The following is a 19,358-nucleotide window of genomic DNA, read 5'->3' as shown; positions in this document are numbered from 1 at the left end:
TCATGACGCACGCACGCGCCGCGATGCCCCGCCCCCAGGTGTGCCTCTTGGCTTCCCGCCCCGGGCAGCCAAGGGGCTAGAAACACCCCTGGTCTTCGGTCAATAAAATAATTAACAAACAAACAAAATACTATCGCTGAAGGTAAAGCAAAGGTAAAGCAAAGAATGAAATGGGAACTGCACCAGTTCAGAAGATGTTGGTTACCCTAACTGAGCATGGGAAAGTGTACCTCCTCAGCTGACTTGAGTCAGGAAACTATCCAGGAGTATAGCTGTCAACCTTTCCCTTTTTTTGCAGGAAATTCCCTTATTCCAGCCATAGTTGGAATAGGGATGGTTGACAGCCTCCCCAGAAGGGAAGGCAAAAAAGGGAGGGTTGACAGCTATGTCCAGGAGTCAGAATTTGTTAGTGGCAAAAGGAAGTGCTTTTGTCGTGGCCAAGAACTCCGGAATGTTATAAACCTTCCTGTTGGGTCAAGCCAACAGTGAGCCTGGCAAGCATCTGGTAAAAGGAAGAGAGACTCTTCTTCCCAGATTTGCATTTAGACCAGAGTCTTCTGCAGGCGTTCAAAGTAAAGGCAGGAAGAGGGCAGTGGGGTCATGTGCACAAACACCACCCACAACCTCCCTGTTTCCACATTGATTGCAAAGATTGGAAGTGGAAGGTTCCTAACTCACACCTGTGCTCTTTTTTGAGCACTGTGCTCTTTGCAACATGTCAAGCTTTCCTTCCAGCCTGAATAGCAGGTTTGGGTAGGTGATCTAGATGGAACCAAACTGGGAGGGCAAAGACTTAAATGCCCTCTGCTGCTACCAAGTTCCCTATATGGATTGGTGTCCTATTCAAACTCAAAAACCACTCATACAGGGGTTTGTTGCATGAATGGTGGCATGTTTAGTTGGGCCCCCAAATGCTTGAGGTATGTAATTTTGGCAGGAGAGGCAACCACTCTTGACCATCTGGTGACAGTACTATGAAGAATAGTTACCGGTAAGAGCTGCGTTTCGCAACATTCCATAGGCTGTTCTTGTTAGTTTTCAGTTGCTAGGGGTGTGGTAAGCTAGTTCAGAGATTGTTGCATTAGTTGGTAAAGTTAACAGCTTAGAGGAGAACATACTCAGAGCAGAACCACTGAAATTAATGGGCACAACTAACTTAATGTTAGTGTGTTTGCTGGAAGTTTGAAGCAGCTGGAAACAACGGATTATATGTGATGTAAGTGAAAACTGATGGGTCTGTTGGGAATGAGCGGTTTTTTGGTTTTTTTTTAGCTTTTTGCAAGTATATTTTATTTTGGTCCTTTATCTCTTAAGTAAGGCTTTATTGTCACATTGCATCTTGTTATTTTTAACTTTCTGAGGCAATTCAGAAACAAATGAAGCCGAATAGGAAACAGCAGCTGTTTCACTTTCTGGAGAAGGTCCTTGCAGGAATCCAGCAAGAGTTGAATGATTCGGGTGTTCTCTTTGAGTTACAGATTCATTCAGCTGCTTTCATTGCATCACTGATTGCAAGTTGAGCTGAAGAAAAATAAATAATTAACATTCCATATTTATGTTGAAATCTTTTAAAATCATTATTTCAACTCCAATATGTGGTTTGTTGGTTTATTTTTATTTTTTTAAATAGAGCACTAAGACCAGGCATAGGCAAACTCGGCCTTCCAGATGTTTTGGGACTACAACTCCCATCATCCCTATCTAACAGGACCAGTGGTCAGGGATGATGGGAATTGTAGTCTCAAAACGTCTGGAGGGCCGAGTTTGCCTATGCCTGACTAAGACTTTTGATACAGACACCACAGAAAATTGAAGCATATTTTTCTACACAGCTTTCTGGTGATTTGATTAGAATAGCTGACTTTGTTTAGGGGTTGCAATGAGAATTATCAGCATGTTGCATTTGCTAACCTATGTATCTGTTTCAATAGTGTTTGATTTGCATTGAATTGTGTCCAAACAACAACAACAACAACATAATATATAAATATAATAATTTATTAAATAAAGGCAATAAATAAATGCACATATCAAAGTTGACCAGCAACATGACTACAATATCAAAAATGGGCGATCAAAAATGGACAGTGGGGGGAAGGAACTTACTGGGCTTTGGGAAGAAGGCACCAGGCCTCTGACAGGACTTTGGAGCCCTGCTGCCTCCTTCCCAAAGCTGGGCAGACTTTGGGATGGTGTGGGGAGGGTTCTTGGACCCTGTCGGAGCATGCACTCAATGCACCATGAGAGCAGTGAGAGATGCTGGGGAAAGTGATTCAGGGAAACTTCCGGCTTGACAATTTCTTCCCTATTTCTCCAATTCCATTCTTTTCATTCCATGTGGGGCTGAGTGTTTCAAAATTCCATCTCATCATTTTCTGCTAGTTTCAGGGAAGCAGTTAGTAACAGATGACGTAGAGCAGGAAACAGCAGCTGTTGGGCTTTCTCGCAATGTTTTGCTGCGACAATGGAGGGAAAGTGGAATCTTCTGGTCACGGTCTTCAGCCTGCAGTTTCCTTCTGCTATTTTTGCTGCCTCACCAATGGCAGGTCAAGCTGAAAGGAAGAAGAGAAGACATTAACATTACTCACGCGTTTGAAACGTTTCTGTGCTCAGCTGCTTATGACAAGCAGGGAACATTATAAACCAAAACCCAAGGTTGAGATGATTCAGAACATTGACCCATAGTTTCCTTAAAAGGTACAGATTGGTTTTCAAAGATACATGTGGGAAATGTGTGAGTCTGGATTAAAGATTGGTCAACCAGTTCCTCTGCAATGAATCTTCTTTTGCTAGATGTGCTCCCCTGTTGCTGGTCCTGCCTGAGAATACAATGCTGTGGAGCACACAGGTGGTCCCTCCATGATGCTAAGAGGGGGTGGGTAGTATGTGAAAACCCACACAATCTGCCCCACCCACGTTGTTCTTTTGGGTAGAGTGTCCCCATCCACATAGCATCACCTTGCAGATAAAGTATATTTCTTGCAGCAACAAGGAAGAAATCTTAAAACACCAGAATTCTGAGGAAATCAACATTCTTCAAGAAGAATTATGAAAATTTATTAGTGTCAAGGGGGTGCAGGTTAGAAATCCTGAAAAGGTTGCTGAGAAACTGGCTATTTTTCTCACCTAGTTCTAATCAAGTCTTAGGTATTATTTTTTTTAAAAAAGTGTACAGTACCTTCATTAGAGATCCTTTTGAGGAGTTGATCCGTCAGCACAAAACATTGCCTGATCTGGATCTCGACAGTCACCCAAGCACACAGGCTGTACTCTTTATCTTTCAGGAGATCATGGAGTATTTGGAAGTATCTTTTCACTCTCAGCCTGGTGAGCAGAGTTTTCTGAACTCTTGGAGACGTGGGACCATGCTCCAGCTCTGCACTCCAACATGTTTCCAGCTTCTTAATTTGCTGGTCCAGTTCAGTCTGGAAAGCTGTAGTGGAATTGCCGTCCCAACCCATTTCAGTATGGTTTTGTCGGAAGACGTGGAGAGTCTGTTGGAGGATCTCTTGTACAGCCACCTTGGCATTCTCCCCCTGGACTTCATTGATGTTTCTGAAGATTTCCTGATTTGTTGAGATGTCCATTTCCTCTCCTATGCATTGAATAGGAATGGTTGTTCCCATATTGTTTTTCAGAAGCTGCAAGTTGGCCTTGTTGGCTTCCTGTAGCCAGCTGTGAAACTGGTTACAGTCCAGAGATGAGATTTTGGAGAAGAAAAGCATCACCAGGCCTATGTGCAGCAACCATCCCTTGGTGATCATGGTGGAGATGAAGGAATGTGGTCTTTGGTAGAGCGCTGAATCTGGAAGACTGTGTCTTGAGGAAGATGTTCTGAAGTTTGTTCCATCTTTGAACCATGCTCTTGTATTTAAATGGCTGGGGAATGCAGTTTCCTTTTGTGCTTTCTAGTTCCTTGTGGTTTTTTACCCCTTCTGAAAATACTCTACTTTCACTTTTCAAGTACAATTTAAAATTATGCAGAAAGGACCAGAAATCCTGCTTTCTGTTGGGATGTTAGTATTTGGAAAACTGACTTTTATTTTCATATTTGACCAAAAAGACCTAGAATTAATATGATATTGATTTATGATGTTAGTGAAAAATCAAAATCTTTTGCCTGTTGACTCTGTTCTTTTCAAATTTGAGGTTTTTATTAAAAATATAAAGCAGTAGAGTAATTATAAAAAAAAAAATTCATCAGTTTGTATTAGAAATTGCGAACTACTTGAATTTTGCATACCACCACAATGATTAGGCCAACCCATGTGGAAGAACGTGATCACACACTGCTCCCAGAAATGCTTACTGCTTGTTAAAACATACATGGGTATCATTTGGTTCATCACTTGGCTGAATGTTTGGCTCCACTCTATTGTTTTTGTATTTGAAGTGATAAGAATATCCTGTCTATAGTATTTGATCTATGGTGTCTTCTTTTTGCATCACTACAGCCCCCATACCATAAGCAGTTGTTACCCTAGGCAGACAATTAAACTGCTTACAGTGTATGCAAGATGGCTGGGGTCTCGGCCACACTCAGTTGAACCTTTCCATATAACTTGCATTCTTTATGGGTGTAGGGTTCTCTACCTACCTTTGGAAATCCCAGAAAAGCAGAGCTTATGACCGTGATATCTGAGCCCATTGCACATACGCTGAATTATTGGGGACTCATTATGGATTGTTAATTCTAGCCAAAGTACCGCCATGATCTATTAATTGCCTTCTGAACAACCATCTCAAGGCTTTTTTAGGCACAAGATTATACAAATATAGTTAAAAACACATACAAAAGCAAATACATTTAAAACAAGATTAAAACCGAAGCCAATGTTAATTAGGTCCTCAAATCAGAGTTCAGATTTGCTCATTAGGAATCCAACAAGACTGGGAGAAAAGCCTAGCCAATGAAAAAGACCATACTCAAGATTGTAGTTGAAAGGTTTCAATCAGTTTATTGATGCACCACACTTCAGTTAAGACATATTGTTCTCTTCATATAGAAGGTGATATTATGAAAGCAACTTAAACAGTGTAATGGGCGATGAAATGACTCAAGGGAAGTGATCAATTAATTAATAGATAATATATTTCCTTTATAAAAACTGTGTTTAAATGACATAAGAATAGCATTATAACTGGAGAGAGAGAGAGAGAGAAATTGAACACATTTTATAATGATCAGGAACTGAATAACAAAGGTTGAATTTGACATCAATTTCAATATTCATGGAGTGAGAATATGCAAGATACAAACCATGGATTTAAAATAATCTGTCCTTTCCACTCTTCAAATGATTACTGAGAGAGGGAGTGATCTACACAACATTTAGGGCACTGGGTTCCGTCCAACCCTAGTTCTGAGTCTACTATAATGTGCCCCATTTATTTTGCCTCAATCAACAAAAACTAGAAGACACCTGACATAAACATACAGAGTGCAAAATGGCAGCTACAAGTCAAGGGTCAAACTAAACATTAGCTACACATCTGTGCCTTGAAGTGCAGGGTGCCTTCGTAAAATACAAATTGCAAGCATGGGTCCCCCTTCTCCAGATCACAACCATTGGGTGAGGGGTTGTAAAAATTTTCTTTATGCCAGGTTCCTAACCATTTTCACATCATGAGACATTTCAACTCTATCAATTTGATGCAATAGATGTTAACAGCGTAAGGGACCAAGAAGAATGTATTTCACATTAATTTAAGTTCCTTTTCAACAACAAAGCACCTGTTTTGCAAATCTTCAAAATCACTTTTGGTCCTGTGTGATTTAAAAATTCATAGGGAAGGAAAAAACCTGAAACTAGAGTATTTTCAAAAGGAGGAACCCCATCCTCACCAAAACTGAAAAAGACAAAAGAAAACTTCAGCCATTGAGCATTTAAATAGAGGGACATGGCTCCAAGATGGAACAGACTCCAGAGCATCTCCCTCCAAACGAAATCCCTCAGCACTCCAGCAAGGACCACGTTCCTGCATCTCCACCATGATGTCAAAGGGGTGGCTTCTCTGTTTTGGCCTCGGGGTGATGCTCTGCTTCACTGAAATCTCATCTCAGGACTGCAGCCAACTTCGCAGCTGGCTAAATAAAGACAACCTGAAGCTTCTCAACAGCAAGATGGGATCCACGATTCCCTTACAATGCATCGGCCATGTGGCCAATTTCTCAAACAACGAAGGAATCCACAGCCACGAAATCCAGGGGGAGGATGCCAAAGCAGCCACCCAAGAAATCCTCCAGCAGACGCTCCACATCTTCAGGCAAAACCACAGCGAAATGGACTGGGGTGAGGCTTCCATAGCTGGTTTCCAGGCTGGGCTGCACCAGGACATTGAGAACCTGGGACGGTGCCTGGGCGCAGAGAAGAGCAAGAGCATCCGACAGCGGGTGAAAAGCTACTTCAGAAGACTCAACGACTACCTGAAAGATGAAGGGTACAGCCTGTGTGCCTGGGAGATGGTCCAGATGGAAGTCCGGCAATGCTTTCTGCTGATCGACCAACTCCTCAAGAGGACGGGGAATTCAGGTACTTTAAGAAAATAATTTGCTATATTTAGGAACATACAATGAGAATTTGTAGATTTCAGAGTAATGCCCAGGAGTATCCATTGGTATTGGGATTGATGAGAATTGTGGTTTTCAAAGGCTTCCAGTTAAATGAGTGAGGCATACAAAAATACAATTCCCGTGCATCCAAGCAATAAGGATGATCCTCATCACATCACAGGAGCATGTAGAATGAGGACCGCTTCTCTTCCTGGTCAAGTTCTCCCCACTGCTTGAGTTGTGCCCCGCTTTGCAAGAGTTTCTCTGTTAATTTCTTGAAAACTTTTATTCCACACAGAATAGTTTGTTTCTGCTAGCTTGAAGTACATTTGGCTGCAAAAGGGCTGGTTTTCTGAAACAGAGGGCATGGGAAAAGAAAGTTCTATTACAAGTTGCTAGGACAGAACATTCAATGCTGTTGAGTTACAGATATCATCCATAGGGCAGCTTAGCCCAGAATCTTCATGTAATGTTTTATCTGGTCTTGCGTAAAGGGATGCAGTACAATCCTGACGCATTGCATCCATTTCTGTTAGGGGCAATTCAATATCATGTCTTAACACCATCTAAATAAAGTTAGAGAGTTGCATCAATTTCACAGCGACAAGAGGAATATTTTCTCCTTTAAATGGTCACCAGGATCAATCATTAAAGGCTTTGCAGAAAACCATTGTTCAGTTTTCCGAATGTTCTGAGAAGTCCGTATTCAACAATCTAGTTTCTTGTGGTTCAGAATGTTCCATATTTGAAATAAAGGCTTTTAAAGGGAAACTATCACAAACTGAACAGGGGATGCTTAATTAACCACTTCTCTTCTTTGTTCCAGCTTAACCTGCCACCAGTGATGCAATGAAAGCAGCAGAATGAAACTGCAACTTGAAGAGGGCATCTGAATATTTCAGCTTTCACTCTCTTTCACCATCAACGCATTCCTCAAAAGCAAAAGAGCTGCTTCCTCTTCTTCTTCATCATTTCTTAGGCATGTGGCTTTTAAATATGCAGAAGCCTTGCAGAGTAGCTTAATGGTTAAAAAGTAGGAGAAAGCCCCAGAAATTGTGCAGCTGGAAGAGTCTCTGACACAGCCTCTCCTTGTACTGCAGCTCGTCTCAAGTATCATTAGATGGATGCATCAGTTCCTTAAAGCGATATTTGCCCATTTCCCACTTGTCGCTTCCTATCCTGATCTGGAGGGGGACTGGAGATTTGAGAGTGGGGCACAGGAAGAGGAAATGTGTGAAAATCGCTTTCCAGACCCCCTCTAAGAGTTGGAGTTTCCATGAGCAGAACTCGGCTCTCAGTCTATGAAACAATTCCATAATTTGACATACCTTATAATAGCAAAGAGTTCATGATTTGTTATTGGGGAAGGGTGAATGTGGTGACAGAGTTTCCAAATCTGAGGGTGGGGGAAGGGATTGCATTAATCTGCAACATTCCAACTCACATTATTACTTTAGAAGTCTACAAATGGATGCTAGTTTTTAAATTATTTCTTATCTTACAATGCTGTGAAGATGATATTTATATTTTGGAAGTATTGTTACTATTTATTTTTATTTATTATATTTATAAGTGCCACCATTTAATGTTATTTATTGTATACTTTGGCTGACTATTATTATTATTAGTAGTATTATTATTATTATTATTACCATTCATTTGTTTTTTATGTTTATTACAAATGTTTTTATTAAAGACTGCAACTCCTGCCCACATGGTTCGTTTGGATGATTTGGCAAATATGATTTGGCAAAGTATGGGAGACATTCTGAAAGAGAGTTCAGCTGTGAATTTTGGGGACATAAGATGTTGAATTACACAGAAGGTAGACAGAGGAAACATGGCGCATTTGTGAATGAGTTTTTGGGCTTCTGTAAGAAGGAAAGTCTGCCCCTCCTATATCAGACATGTGGAACTTTTTTTGAGCCCAAAGACCACATTCCATTGTGGGCAACATTCTGGGGGCCAGATGTTGGGGTGGGCAGGGCCAAAGGCCTCGATGAAGGAGCCCATTTTGGGGGTGTCCCATTGCGCCCCCTTCAAAATTGTGCATCCGGGCCATGGCCCCTCTGCCCCCCACCCCCCACTATGCCTCTGCTGTCCAAGGCCCTTTCAATTCTACAACTCTATGGTTCTGTGATTCTATGATTTATGCCACTGCAACACAACCATCAAACCAGGATATTCGCTTGCTCAAGTGCTAATCAGCAGGACACCCGAATGCAATATACTGTACTTTTCCATCTATAAGACGCTCCCTATTTTGGGGGACTATGATTTTAGAAAATGGGGGGAGATGGCTATATTACCAGAGTTGTTGAGCTCTTTTGGGGGGAGGAATGCCCACAGTTGCTGAGCTTGGGGGGAGGGTGTGCTTTTGGGAAGGATTGCACAGAGTTGTTGGGCTTTGGGGGGGTGTTGCCCAAGGTTCTTCAGCTTTTTTGGGGGGGGGAATACAGAAGATCACTAACCCTAAAGAGCTCAGAATCGCTTGCGTCGCAGAAGCCGACAAGCACCTGTCCGTTTGCAAACACAAGCCGGAAACCAAACACCCAATTGCTGCCGCCGCAGCCAATCCAAGGCAGTCCTTGACACAGCCAACAACCACTCACCAAATCATTGCTTACAAGCTGCAGCTCGCGGCTGCAACCAATCACCCGGTCCCCTAATGCACTGCCTGTATATAAGACGAGCCCCGTTTTAAAACATTCTTATTGAGTAAAAAGCCCTCATCTTATACACAGGAAAGTCCGGTACCTACCAAAGGCTCCCTCCTGAAGCCAAGAGCAACAGATCATCACCAGGTGAAACAAATCTGGGGTTGATGGAAAAGCAAAACAGAAATTCCACTATGATCACAGAACCAAAATGTTGTCAATGGGGCACTTATTTATATGTGGTGGGAATGCCCTAAAGTTTAACGAATACAATTTGAGATATCTCTAGAAATTTAAACATTTTAAATTAAAGACAGTATTCAGTTCTCTCCAAAACTTGATTTACTTATGATATTTCTTGGAATGAATGAGAACATTAAATCCAAAGAGCTACTTACCTTCCTGATTCTCACAGCAAGGCTACCTATAACTCAACAATGTAAGATGTTTTCTGATATCAGTCTTACAAATTGATGGAATAAGGTTCGGAACTTTGCTCTCCAGGAAAAAAAACTTACATGGCATACCAGATCCCTAAATGGAAAGGCAAACCCAGGATCTTAATGGCAGCCTGGAGAGACCTTTTTGGATATCATTAAAAACCATCAAATATACCCACTTCTTCCTCCAACAGCTATGGACACCTGGGACAAGTAACTTGTTCTATACTTACCTCAGCCAGAAAGAAACACAACCATAAACTTCCTCCATATTTGACCCTAAACTTCTAACATGTCAGGTGAATCATACCGATCCTTTCTATACAGTAGTTTTTCAACAACAGTCATTGTCCTATGCCTTACATTGGGTTTTCTGTTAATGTATTTACAAAATATTTGTTCTGAAACTCCCCAAAAAATACAAAAAAGAGAGCCAAAATGCTAACTGCTGTCCAGAATTTCAAATTTGATACAAAGCCACGATGGGCAATTGCACCCTAGAACTGTTACAGAGACTTTAGGCCAGGGGTCCCCAAACTAAGGCCTGGGGGCCGGATGCGGCCCAATCGCCTTCTAAATGCGGCCCATGGACAGTCCGGGAATCAGCGTGTTTTTACATGAGTAGAATGTAAAATGCATCTCTGGGTTATTTGTGGGGCATAGGAATTCGTTCATATTTTTTCCCCAAAATATAATCCAGCCCCCCACAAGGTCTAAGGGACAGTGTACCGGTCCCCTGCTGAAAAAGTTTGCTGACCCCTGCTTTAGGCTATCCCAGGTTGTAAAGAATACAAACAGAAAGTGGGCTTTGTGACTACAAAGGCAAAATCACTAAGGCTCACTCCTAGACTGACTCTTGCAGCTGAGAGGAATGAGACCATAACCAACAAGGCCATTCAATAGCCCTGGAGATGTGACGGCCGAGGAAGCACAGCTGGAAGAATGGTCATCACCTGACTCTCTAGAGGCACCAGGAGCAACACGCCCTCAAGGTATGGAAGAAATCTCAACCCCCAAGAATGGATAGAACATGTCACCCCATAGAAGCAAGTATTTAGCCCTCTAAACCTGCCTCCCCACTGGAAACATCTAGAAATAGTTCCATGTTATGTTTTATTGGGGTGGGGGAAGAAATGTAATGTATGCATTATTAACTGAGTGAAAAAAAAAGGTAAAGGACCCCTGGACAGTGAAGTCCAGTCCAAGGTGACCCATCTCGCTTTCAGGCCGAGGGAACCAGCGTTTGTCCACAGACAGCTTTCCGGGTCCTGTGGCCAGCAGGACCAGTGCTGGATTTACATATAAGCTAAACAAGCTCTAGCTTAGGGCCCCACTCTCTTGGGGGACCCAATAAAACGTAAAGGGAAAATAACTGGAAGTACATTTCCAAAATATAAGATAAAAGACAAATAAAATAAAAGCTACATACAGCAACAATGTTTTGTGTTGTGTAAGGACCTATTAGGTCCATAACCATATGGCATTTATTCAACACAAAGAACAGCAACAATTTGTTGTTGACAAAGGACAGCTGGACATAGAAAGGGCCCCATTACCTTCAGTATCTTAGGGCCTCATCAAACATAAATCTGGCCCTGAGTAGGACTAAACTGCTTCTGGCGCAACGGAACACCATAACGGAAACCAAAGCGCACAGAAACGCCGTTTACCTTCCCGCCGCAGCGGTAACAATTTACCTACTTGCACTGGTGTGCTTTCGAACTTCCAGGTTGGCAGAAGCTGGGACAGAGCCACGGAAGCCCACTTGGTCGCGGGAATTCGAACCGCCAACCTACTGGTCGGCAAGCCCAAGAGGCTCAGGTTTAGACCACAACACCATCAGCGTCCCATATTAACTGAGTAATATCAACTGAGTACCTAGCATATGGCCACTTTAAGAGAAACACCTGTGGCCAGGAAGGCTGCTCATGCAAAGTTGACTCAGATGTGGCCTGGTGGAAGAATTTTGTTACTACCGGTAATCTGTGCAGGCTGTGCTGTCCGGCATCTTCAGGAATAACGTTTGTTATACTGTTAACCTAGTTTGTGCTAAGGAGCAGAGGACAAATCAGGACCTGTGGCAAAAGGGAGCAGGGCAATCAAAATAATAATAATAATAATAATAATAATAATAATAATAATAATAATAATAATAATAATATATTATTATTATTATTATTATTATTATTTGTATCCCAGCCAGATGTCTTCAGATGTCTTATAAAAGGGTTGCCTTCAGATGTCTTATAAAAGTCAGGAAGTTGTTTATTTCCTTGACAGCTGATGGGAGGGCGTTCCACAGGGTGGGCACCACCACCGAGAAGGCCCTCTGCCTGGTTCCCTGTAACCTCACTTCTCACAGTGAGAGAACCACCAGAAGGCCCTCGGAGCTGGACCTCCGTGTCTGGGCTGAACGATGGGGGTGGAGACACTCCTTCAGGTATACTCGGCCGAGGCCATTTAGGGCTTTCAAGGTCAGCACCAACACTTAGAATTGTGCCCCCAAATGTACTGGAAACGTAATGTTTGCCTTCTAGCCATGCAGTCACCAGAAGACTGTGGAGGTCTGGCAGAATTCATCTCTGCCTTCTTTTAGACATCTTTGGAAACTGCCATTCAAACATGCCTTTGGAATGTATTTTTGTCTTTAACGAAGCAGTCTTTATTGATCTCTATGAATTGTAGAGCTAGAAGGGACCCCAGGTGGTCATTTAGTCCAACCGCCTGCAATGCAGGAATATTTTGCCCAACGTGGGGCTTGAACCCATGACCCAGAGATTAAGGGAGTCATGCTCTACTGACGGATGCATTTCTTGAAGTTATTATTACAGTGTGGTGTTTTCATGTCATATGCTGTTGGTTATTATTATTTTTTAATGAAAGTGTGGTTTATAAATATCCACATATATTCTACACACACACCTATGTATTCAGGCAAGCAAGAGGAATTATCACACAGTTCAAGGACACCAGCAAAGCACTCAAGCAGTGGGGTCCATGAGAGATATCGCCAGTGTGGTGTTGTGGTTAAGAGCTGTAGACTCGTAATCTGGTGAACCGGGTTCGCGTCTCTGCTCCTCCACATGCAGCCGCTGGGTGACCTTGGGCTAGTCACACTTCTCTGAAGTCTCTCAGCCCCACTCACCTCACAGAGTGTTTGTTGTGGGGGAGGAAGGGAAAGGAGAATTTTAGCCGCTTTGTGACTCCTTCGGGTAGTGATAAAGCGGGATATCAAATCCAAACTCTTCTTCTTCTTCTTTTCTTCCATGGAGAGCAGGATCTGGGGAGAGGCCTGAGGGCCAGATAGAGGCGGTTGGGGTCTCTGGGCCTGAGGTTCCCAATGACCCTGGGATCATTGACATAGAATTTCCTCCCCATACATGACATGGAAGCACCAAATATCTTGTCCAAGTTGGTCTTGCTTCCTCTGTCCCCACCATTCACAGCCGAACTCTCTGGTAGAATGTCTCCCATACTTCATATCATTGAAGTAGGCAAAATCACCCAAATGACCCAAACTGCTGAGATGTGAATTTTTAATAGGAAGACTGTTGAAATTTTCAGTCGATGAAAGGATAAAATAAATAACATTAAATAAGTGAACTTAATAAATATAACAAATACAAATAAATAAATAAATATAAAGAGCAAAAAACATTTCCGCGATATAAATAACATCATCTTTCTTCGACATGGATTCTTTTTTCCCTTTGGATCTCTAACTTCTGCGTAAGACTTCATGGTAACATTGCATTTCTTGGTTGCAGAAGAAGAGGGACAGGAAAGGGCAGCTGTTTTGATTTCTAGAAATCTGAGGAATCGAGCGAAAGCTGAACAGTTGTAGTTGTAGCTTCATTCGCCTCTTTCCAGGGCAATTTAAGCTGAAAGGAAGATGAAAAGTGGTTAAAATTCTGCATTCATTTTGAAATACCTTGCTTTTCTTTTCAAAATACGAAAAATTATGAATCATAAGCACTAGCATTTTTAATGTGGGCTCCTCAGAAGAATCAGAAAATGGAAAGGTAAGTTTTCTGCATGCTTCTCAGACCTGATTAAAGTAACTATGATTCTTGATTGTGATGACATGAGAGAATATGTATTTAATGATATGAGTGAAAGTGAATCTTTCTATATTTTTTTGGCTTCTGATGTTGCATGGAATCTGATTTTTCTGTGATATGGTTGCAAATGAACAATGCTGTGCACTGGGTAGCTCTTACGAGTATTCCAGTTGGTTCCCTCCATGTTGTCAGCAGGGTATTGTTGATAGCATGTGAAAACCATCACAATCTGCCTCAGCCCACTACACCACATGAAATCACATCAGAGATCAATCCAATTTATCATAGCAGGAACTCAATGGGAAGAAACATCTACAATCTGTCCCATCCACGTTGTTTTTTTCATGCAGAGTGTCCCATCCATACAGCACCACCTTGCAGATAAAGTATATTTCTTGCAGCAACAAGGAAGAAAGTCTACCATAAATCACCAGAACATTTCTTAGTGTCAAGGGGGTACAGGTTAGAAATCCTGAAAAGGTTGCTGAGAAACTAGCTATTTTTCTCATCTAGTTCTAATCAAGTCTTAGGTATATTTTAACAAAGTGTACAGTACCTTCATTAGAGATCCTTTTGAGGAGTTGATCCGTCAGCACAAAACATTGCCTGATCTGGATCTGGACAGTCACCCAAGCACACAGGCTGTGCTCTTTATCTTTCAGGAGATCATGGAGTATTTGGAAGTATCTTTTCACTCTCAGCCTGGTGAGCAGAGTTTTCTGACCTCTTGGAGACGTGGGGCCACGCTCCAGCTCTGCACTCCAACATGTTTCCAGCTTCTTAATTTGCTGGTCCAGTTCAGTCTGGAAAGCTGTAGTGGAATTGCCGTCCCAACCCATTTCAGTATGGTTTTGTCGGAAGACGTGGAGAGTCTGTTGGAGGATCTCTTGTATAGCCACCTTGGCATTCTCCCCCTGGACTTCATTGATGTTTCTGAAGATTTCCTGATTTGTTGAGACGTCCATTTCCTCTCCTATGCATTGAATAGGAATGGTTGTTCCCATTTTGTTCTTCAGAAGCTGCAAGTTGGCCTTGTTGGCTTCCTGTAGCCAGCTGTGAAACTGGTTACAGTCCAGAGATGAGATTTTGGAGAAGAAAAGCATCACCAGGCCTATGTGCAGCAACCATCCCTTGGTGATCATGGTGGAGATGAAGGAATGAGGTCTTTGGTAGAGTGCTGAATCTGGAAGACTGTGTCTTGAGGAAGATGTTCTGAAGTTTGTTCCATCTTTGAACCATGCTCTTGTATTTAAACATGTAGTCGCAGAAATTTTCTTTTGCCTTTTTCTGTTTATGTGGGATTCCCCTTTCTGAAAATACTCTTCTTTCACTTTCTCCCCTTTGTATGATTTGTAAAATCACAAAGGACCAAAAATGCTATTTTCAGTTGGGATATACATATTTAGAAAACTTACTTTTACGTTTCATTTTTGACCAAAAACACCCTCATATTAATGTGAAATTATTATTGTTTTTTAATAGTGAAAACCCAAATCCATTGTTATGTTGCCTTTTCTCAAATTCATTTTAGCGGTTTAAATTTCTCATGATGTAGCATAGACTGGCCAGCAACATCAGTCCTTGGCTGCTCCATGTGGAAGAATTTTAACAGGTATGGAGTGGTCCCAGGGATGCAGTGTTTAGAGCTGGTTCCCACATGCATGGACATCATTTGTTTACTCTTCTTTTGGTGAGCAACAGCTGAATGTGTGAACCCACCCTATTGTTTTTTAATTGAAGTGATTTGAACATCATGTCTGCAGTCTTTGATCTAAGATGTCTCATTCTTACAGCAGCTGTATACTAAGAAGTAGAAGTCAATCATATATGAACATATAAGCTGCTTACAGAGTTTCTGATCATGAAGTGGGATGTTTGTGAAACTGATTGCAGGCATTTAATGGTATGTGTTTATTAGCTATTTCCTGCCATTCACATAAAGGTCTCGGGACAGCACACAACACAATAGAAACAATACAATACAATTTGTTCACAACTGCACTGTTAAAATACAATCAGCCGGAGAATCATATACAGAGACTAATAACCATCACATCAGGTATAGCCAATGTGGTGCCCTTAAGGGGACACTCATAGGAGCCTGCAGGATCAGGCCAATGGCCTCCCTAGTCCAGCATCCTGTTCTCACAGTGGCCAACCAGATGCCTGTGGGAAACCAGGGAGCAGAAGATGAGCACAAGAGCAACTCTCCCCTCCAGTGGTTTTCGGCAACTGGTATTTGGAAGTGTGGGTAAAAAGATAAAGCATTACACACCTGTTGGGACAAGGTGTACTCCTGAAACAGAGAATTTGGGGGCTACCGCCAAGAAGGTCCTCATGTGCTGCTGCTCCCACCCTGACATCTGAGGATGGTGGAACGATCAGCTTTGCCTACCAATCTTAAGTCCTGGGCTGGTCTGTAATGGAGAAAGCGATCTTTCATGTATTTCGGACCCCAGATCCAATCTGTCACCAGTTAGACTGTATGTTTGTCTTGGGTGGGAATAAGCAACCAGTGCAATTTTCACAGAATTGTGTTAAAATTTGACCTCCAGACTGCCCTGATCAATAGTCCAGCTGCTTCATTTTGTAGTAATTGCAGTTTCTGATGCCTCTTCAAAGAGGCAGGGCACAACCATCCAATCTGGAGTTTGCCAGAGCATGGATGGTACCAGAACCTCGATCACAACTGGATCACAGAATGTGTTCCATGAATGGCCATGGCTGGCATGCCAGCACAGTCTTGGCCAGTGAGATCACTAGAGCCCAAAAGTAGGCAATGCTGTATCAGAGAACACCCTTACTCTTTGGACCTGATTTCTCCAGTGGGGGGCAACCCTGTCCTTGACAGGCCTCCTCACCACTTACTTGGCATATATAATACCTCCATCTAATCTGGACTCAGATTAGATGGAGGGACGCGGGTGGCGCTGTGGGTTAAACCACAGAGCGTAGGGCTTGCTGATCAGAAGGTTGGTGGTTCGAATCCCTGTGACGGGGTGAGCTCCCGTTGTTCGGTCCCTGCTCCTGCCAACCTAGCAGTTCGAAAGCATGAAGTGCAAGTAGATAAATAGGTACCGCTCCGGCAGGAAGGTAAACGGCATTTCCATGCACTGCTCTGGCTCGCCAGAAGTGGCTTAGTCATGCTGGCCACATGACCCAGAAGCTGTACACTGGCTCCCTCAGCCAGTAAAGTGAGATGAGCGCCGCAACCCCAGAGTCATCCATCATTGGACCTAATGGTCAGGGGTCCCTTTACCTTTACCTTTAATCTGGACTCAACTTCAATTTGTCTGCCTTCATCCAGTCCTTTACATCCTCTCCTGATTCGGATGGAATGGGGAGATTGAGCTCGGTACCATTTGCATACTGACAACACCCAACTCCACCAGCTTCAAATATAAGGTAAATAACAGGGAATACAAAATGGAACCCTGAAGAATATCACCATGGGACAATTCCCGTGGTGTTGAGCAGTTGCTCCCCCCCCCCTTCATTTGTCCATTCACCGAAGTTCCATTTCAAATATTAGAAAATAAGAATAATCTGCTCTCCAAATCTTCAAAATCACTTTTGGTCCTGTGTGATTTAAAAATTCATAGGGAAGGAAAAAACCTGAAACTAGAGTATTTTCAAAAGGAGGAACCGCATCCCCACCAAAACTGAAAAAGACAAAAGAAAACTTTGGCCACTGAGCATTTAAATAGAGGGACATGGCTCCAAGATGGAACAGACTCCAGAGCATCTCCGTCCAAACGAAATCCCTCAGCACTCCAGCAAGGACCACGTTCCTGCATCTCCACCATGATGTCAAAGGGGTGGCTTCTCTGTTTTGGCCTCGGGGTGATGCTCTGCTTCACGGAAATCTCATCTCACAACTGCAGCCAACTTCGCAGCTGGCTAAATAAGGACAACCTGAAGCTTCTCAACAGCAAGATGGGATCCACGATTCCCTTACAATGCATCGGCCATGTGGTCAATTTATCAAACAACGAAGGAATCCACAGCCACGAAATCCAGGGGGAGGATGCCAAAGCAGCCACCCAAGAAATCCTCCAGCAGACCCTGCACATCTTCAGGCAAAACCACAGCGAAATGGACTGGGGTGAGGCTTCCATAGCTGGTTTCCAGGCTGGGCTGCACCAGGACATTGAGAACCTGGGACGGTGCCTGGGCGCAGAGAAGAGCAAGAGCATCCGACAGCGGGTGAAAAGCTACTTCAGAAGACTCAACGACTACCTGAAAGATGAAGGGTACAGCCTGTGTGCCTGGGAGATGGTCCAGATGGAAGTCCGGCAATGCTTTCTGCTGATCGACCAACTCCTCAAGAGGACGGGGAATTCAGGTACTTGTATGCTTTTAAAAATAATGTTTGTAGTTAGAACTAAAGAATGAGAAATAGCTAAAACTATTATGGTTATGTAAACGAAACACAACTGTTAAGATAGCTCAATGCCCCTATTAAGGTTGCAATCCTAAGCACCCTTACCAAGGAGGAAGCCTATTTGGAATCTATGAAAATTGCTTCTGAGCACACCAGTATATGACTGCACTGTATCTCTCTTTTTAGATGAGAAGTTTCTTCTCATGAAGACTGTAGGGTCGCTTTAGAATTTCAGTCTGTGTCATGTTTGTGGGCAGGCTTTATTATGTTTATGTATTACATAATTACATAATTACAATATTACATTGGACAGTGTTCTCGAAGTGACTGGCATGAGTCTGACCAAACTGCGGGAGGCAGTGGAAGACAGGAGTGCCTGGCGTGCTCTGGTCCATGGGGTCACGAAGAGTCGGACACGACTGAACGACTGAACAACAACATTACACTAAGAGTTTCTTTCTTCACTGACTCCAAACTCAGAACTTATAATCAGAGCACACTTCAGAATTGGCAGAATAGGAAAGAAAGAGGAAAGCTTGAAAAACTCAGATATCAAGAGGATAAAAACTTTGTAAAAAAAAATGGGGGAAATTTACAAGTTGTTTAGGAGCCCACTGTAAGCAGATGGAAACAAGAGCAGGATTTTGACACACTTGTAGTGTAAAAAATATTATGGATAATATGGTTTGATATAATAACAGGAGTACAAACTAATATGCAGTTGTAGATACTTTAAAACAAGACTCCATGGACGGGATGGGGGGAAATCGCGAGATTCAGAGAATCTCCACATATTGTTGTTGTTTAGTCATGTCCGACTCTTTGTGACCCCATGGACCAGAGCACGCCAGGCACTCCTGTCTTCCACTGCTTCCCACAGTTTGGTCAGACTCACGTTGGTAGCTTCGACAAAGACATCTCCACATATAGTGTTACTTTATTGATGCGTGTTTACTTGCATTGATGCGTGTTTACTTGCATTTTTTTAAAAAAAATTGTAAAATTAATAAAAAATTCTTTTTTAAAAAAGAAGAAAGTTTGGAGAAAGAAAAGGTTGTGAGAAGGTAAGCTGGATTGTGGGATGTAGCCTGCTTAGGAGCAGACACACAATTCAATGCTGCTAAGTGACAGATGTCACCCATAGGACAGCTTGGTGGAGGATCTGCCTTTCATGTTTTCTATGAGCATCAAGTAAGGTATGCCCTTGACAAACGACTTTGGTTACCTTTTGGTAAATCTCAATCTAATGCTTCATAAATAAAG

General features: G+C 42.6%; 1 protein-coding gene across 1 annotated transcript; it reads right to left on the bottom strand.

Moving 5' to 3' along the window:
- Positions 1–2,547: 2,547 nt before the first annotated feature.
- On the bottom strand, positions 2,548–4,712 carry LOC117061087 (interferon alpha-5-like). The gene is made up of 4 exons (XM_033173769.1): positions 4,707–4,712; positions 4,506–4,597; positions 3,179–3,813; positions 2,548–2,552 (listed from the first exon to the last, which is right to left on the bottom strand). The coding sequence occupies exons 1-4, from the start codon at positions 4,710–4,712 to the stop codon at positions 2,548–2,550; spliced, it is 738 nt and encodes a 245-aa protein (XP_033029660.1).
- Between the last annotated feature and the right edge of the window lie 14,646 nt (positions 4,713–19,358).

The sequence above is a fragment of the Lacerta agilis genome, chromosome 16 (genome assembly GCF_009819535.1).
Source record: "Lacerta agilis isolate rLacAgi1 chromosome 16, rLacAgi1.pri, whole genome shotgun sequence".
Classification (NCBI taxonomy): domain Eukaryota; kingdom Metazoa; phylum Chordata; class Lepidosauria; order Squamata; family Lacertidae; genus Lacerta; species Lacerta agilis.
This window is presented reverse-complemented; position numbering and strand designations above follow the sequence as displayed.

Excerpts from the sequence above, each read along its gene's own strand:
- LOC117061087 (XM_033173769.1), bottom strand. Across the intron at positions 3,814-4,505 it reads CCAGCCATCTTGCATACACT|TCTTCCAGATTCAGCGCTCT; the intron begins GTAAGCAGTTTA and ends CTCAAGACACAG.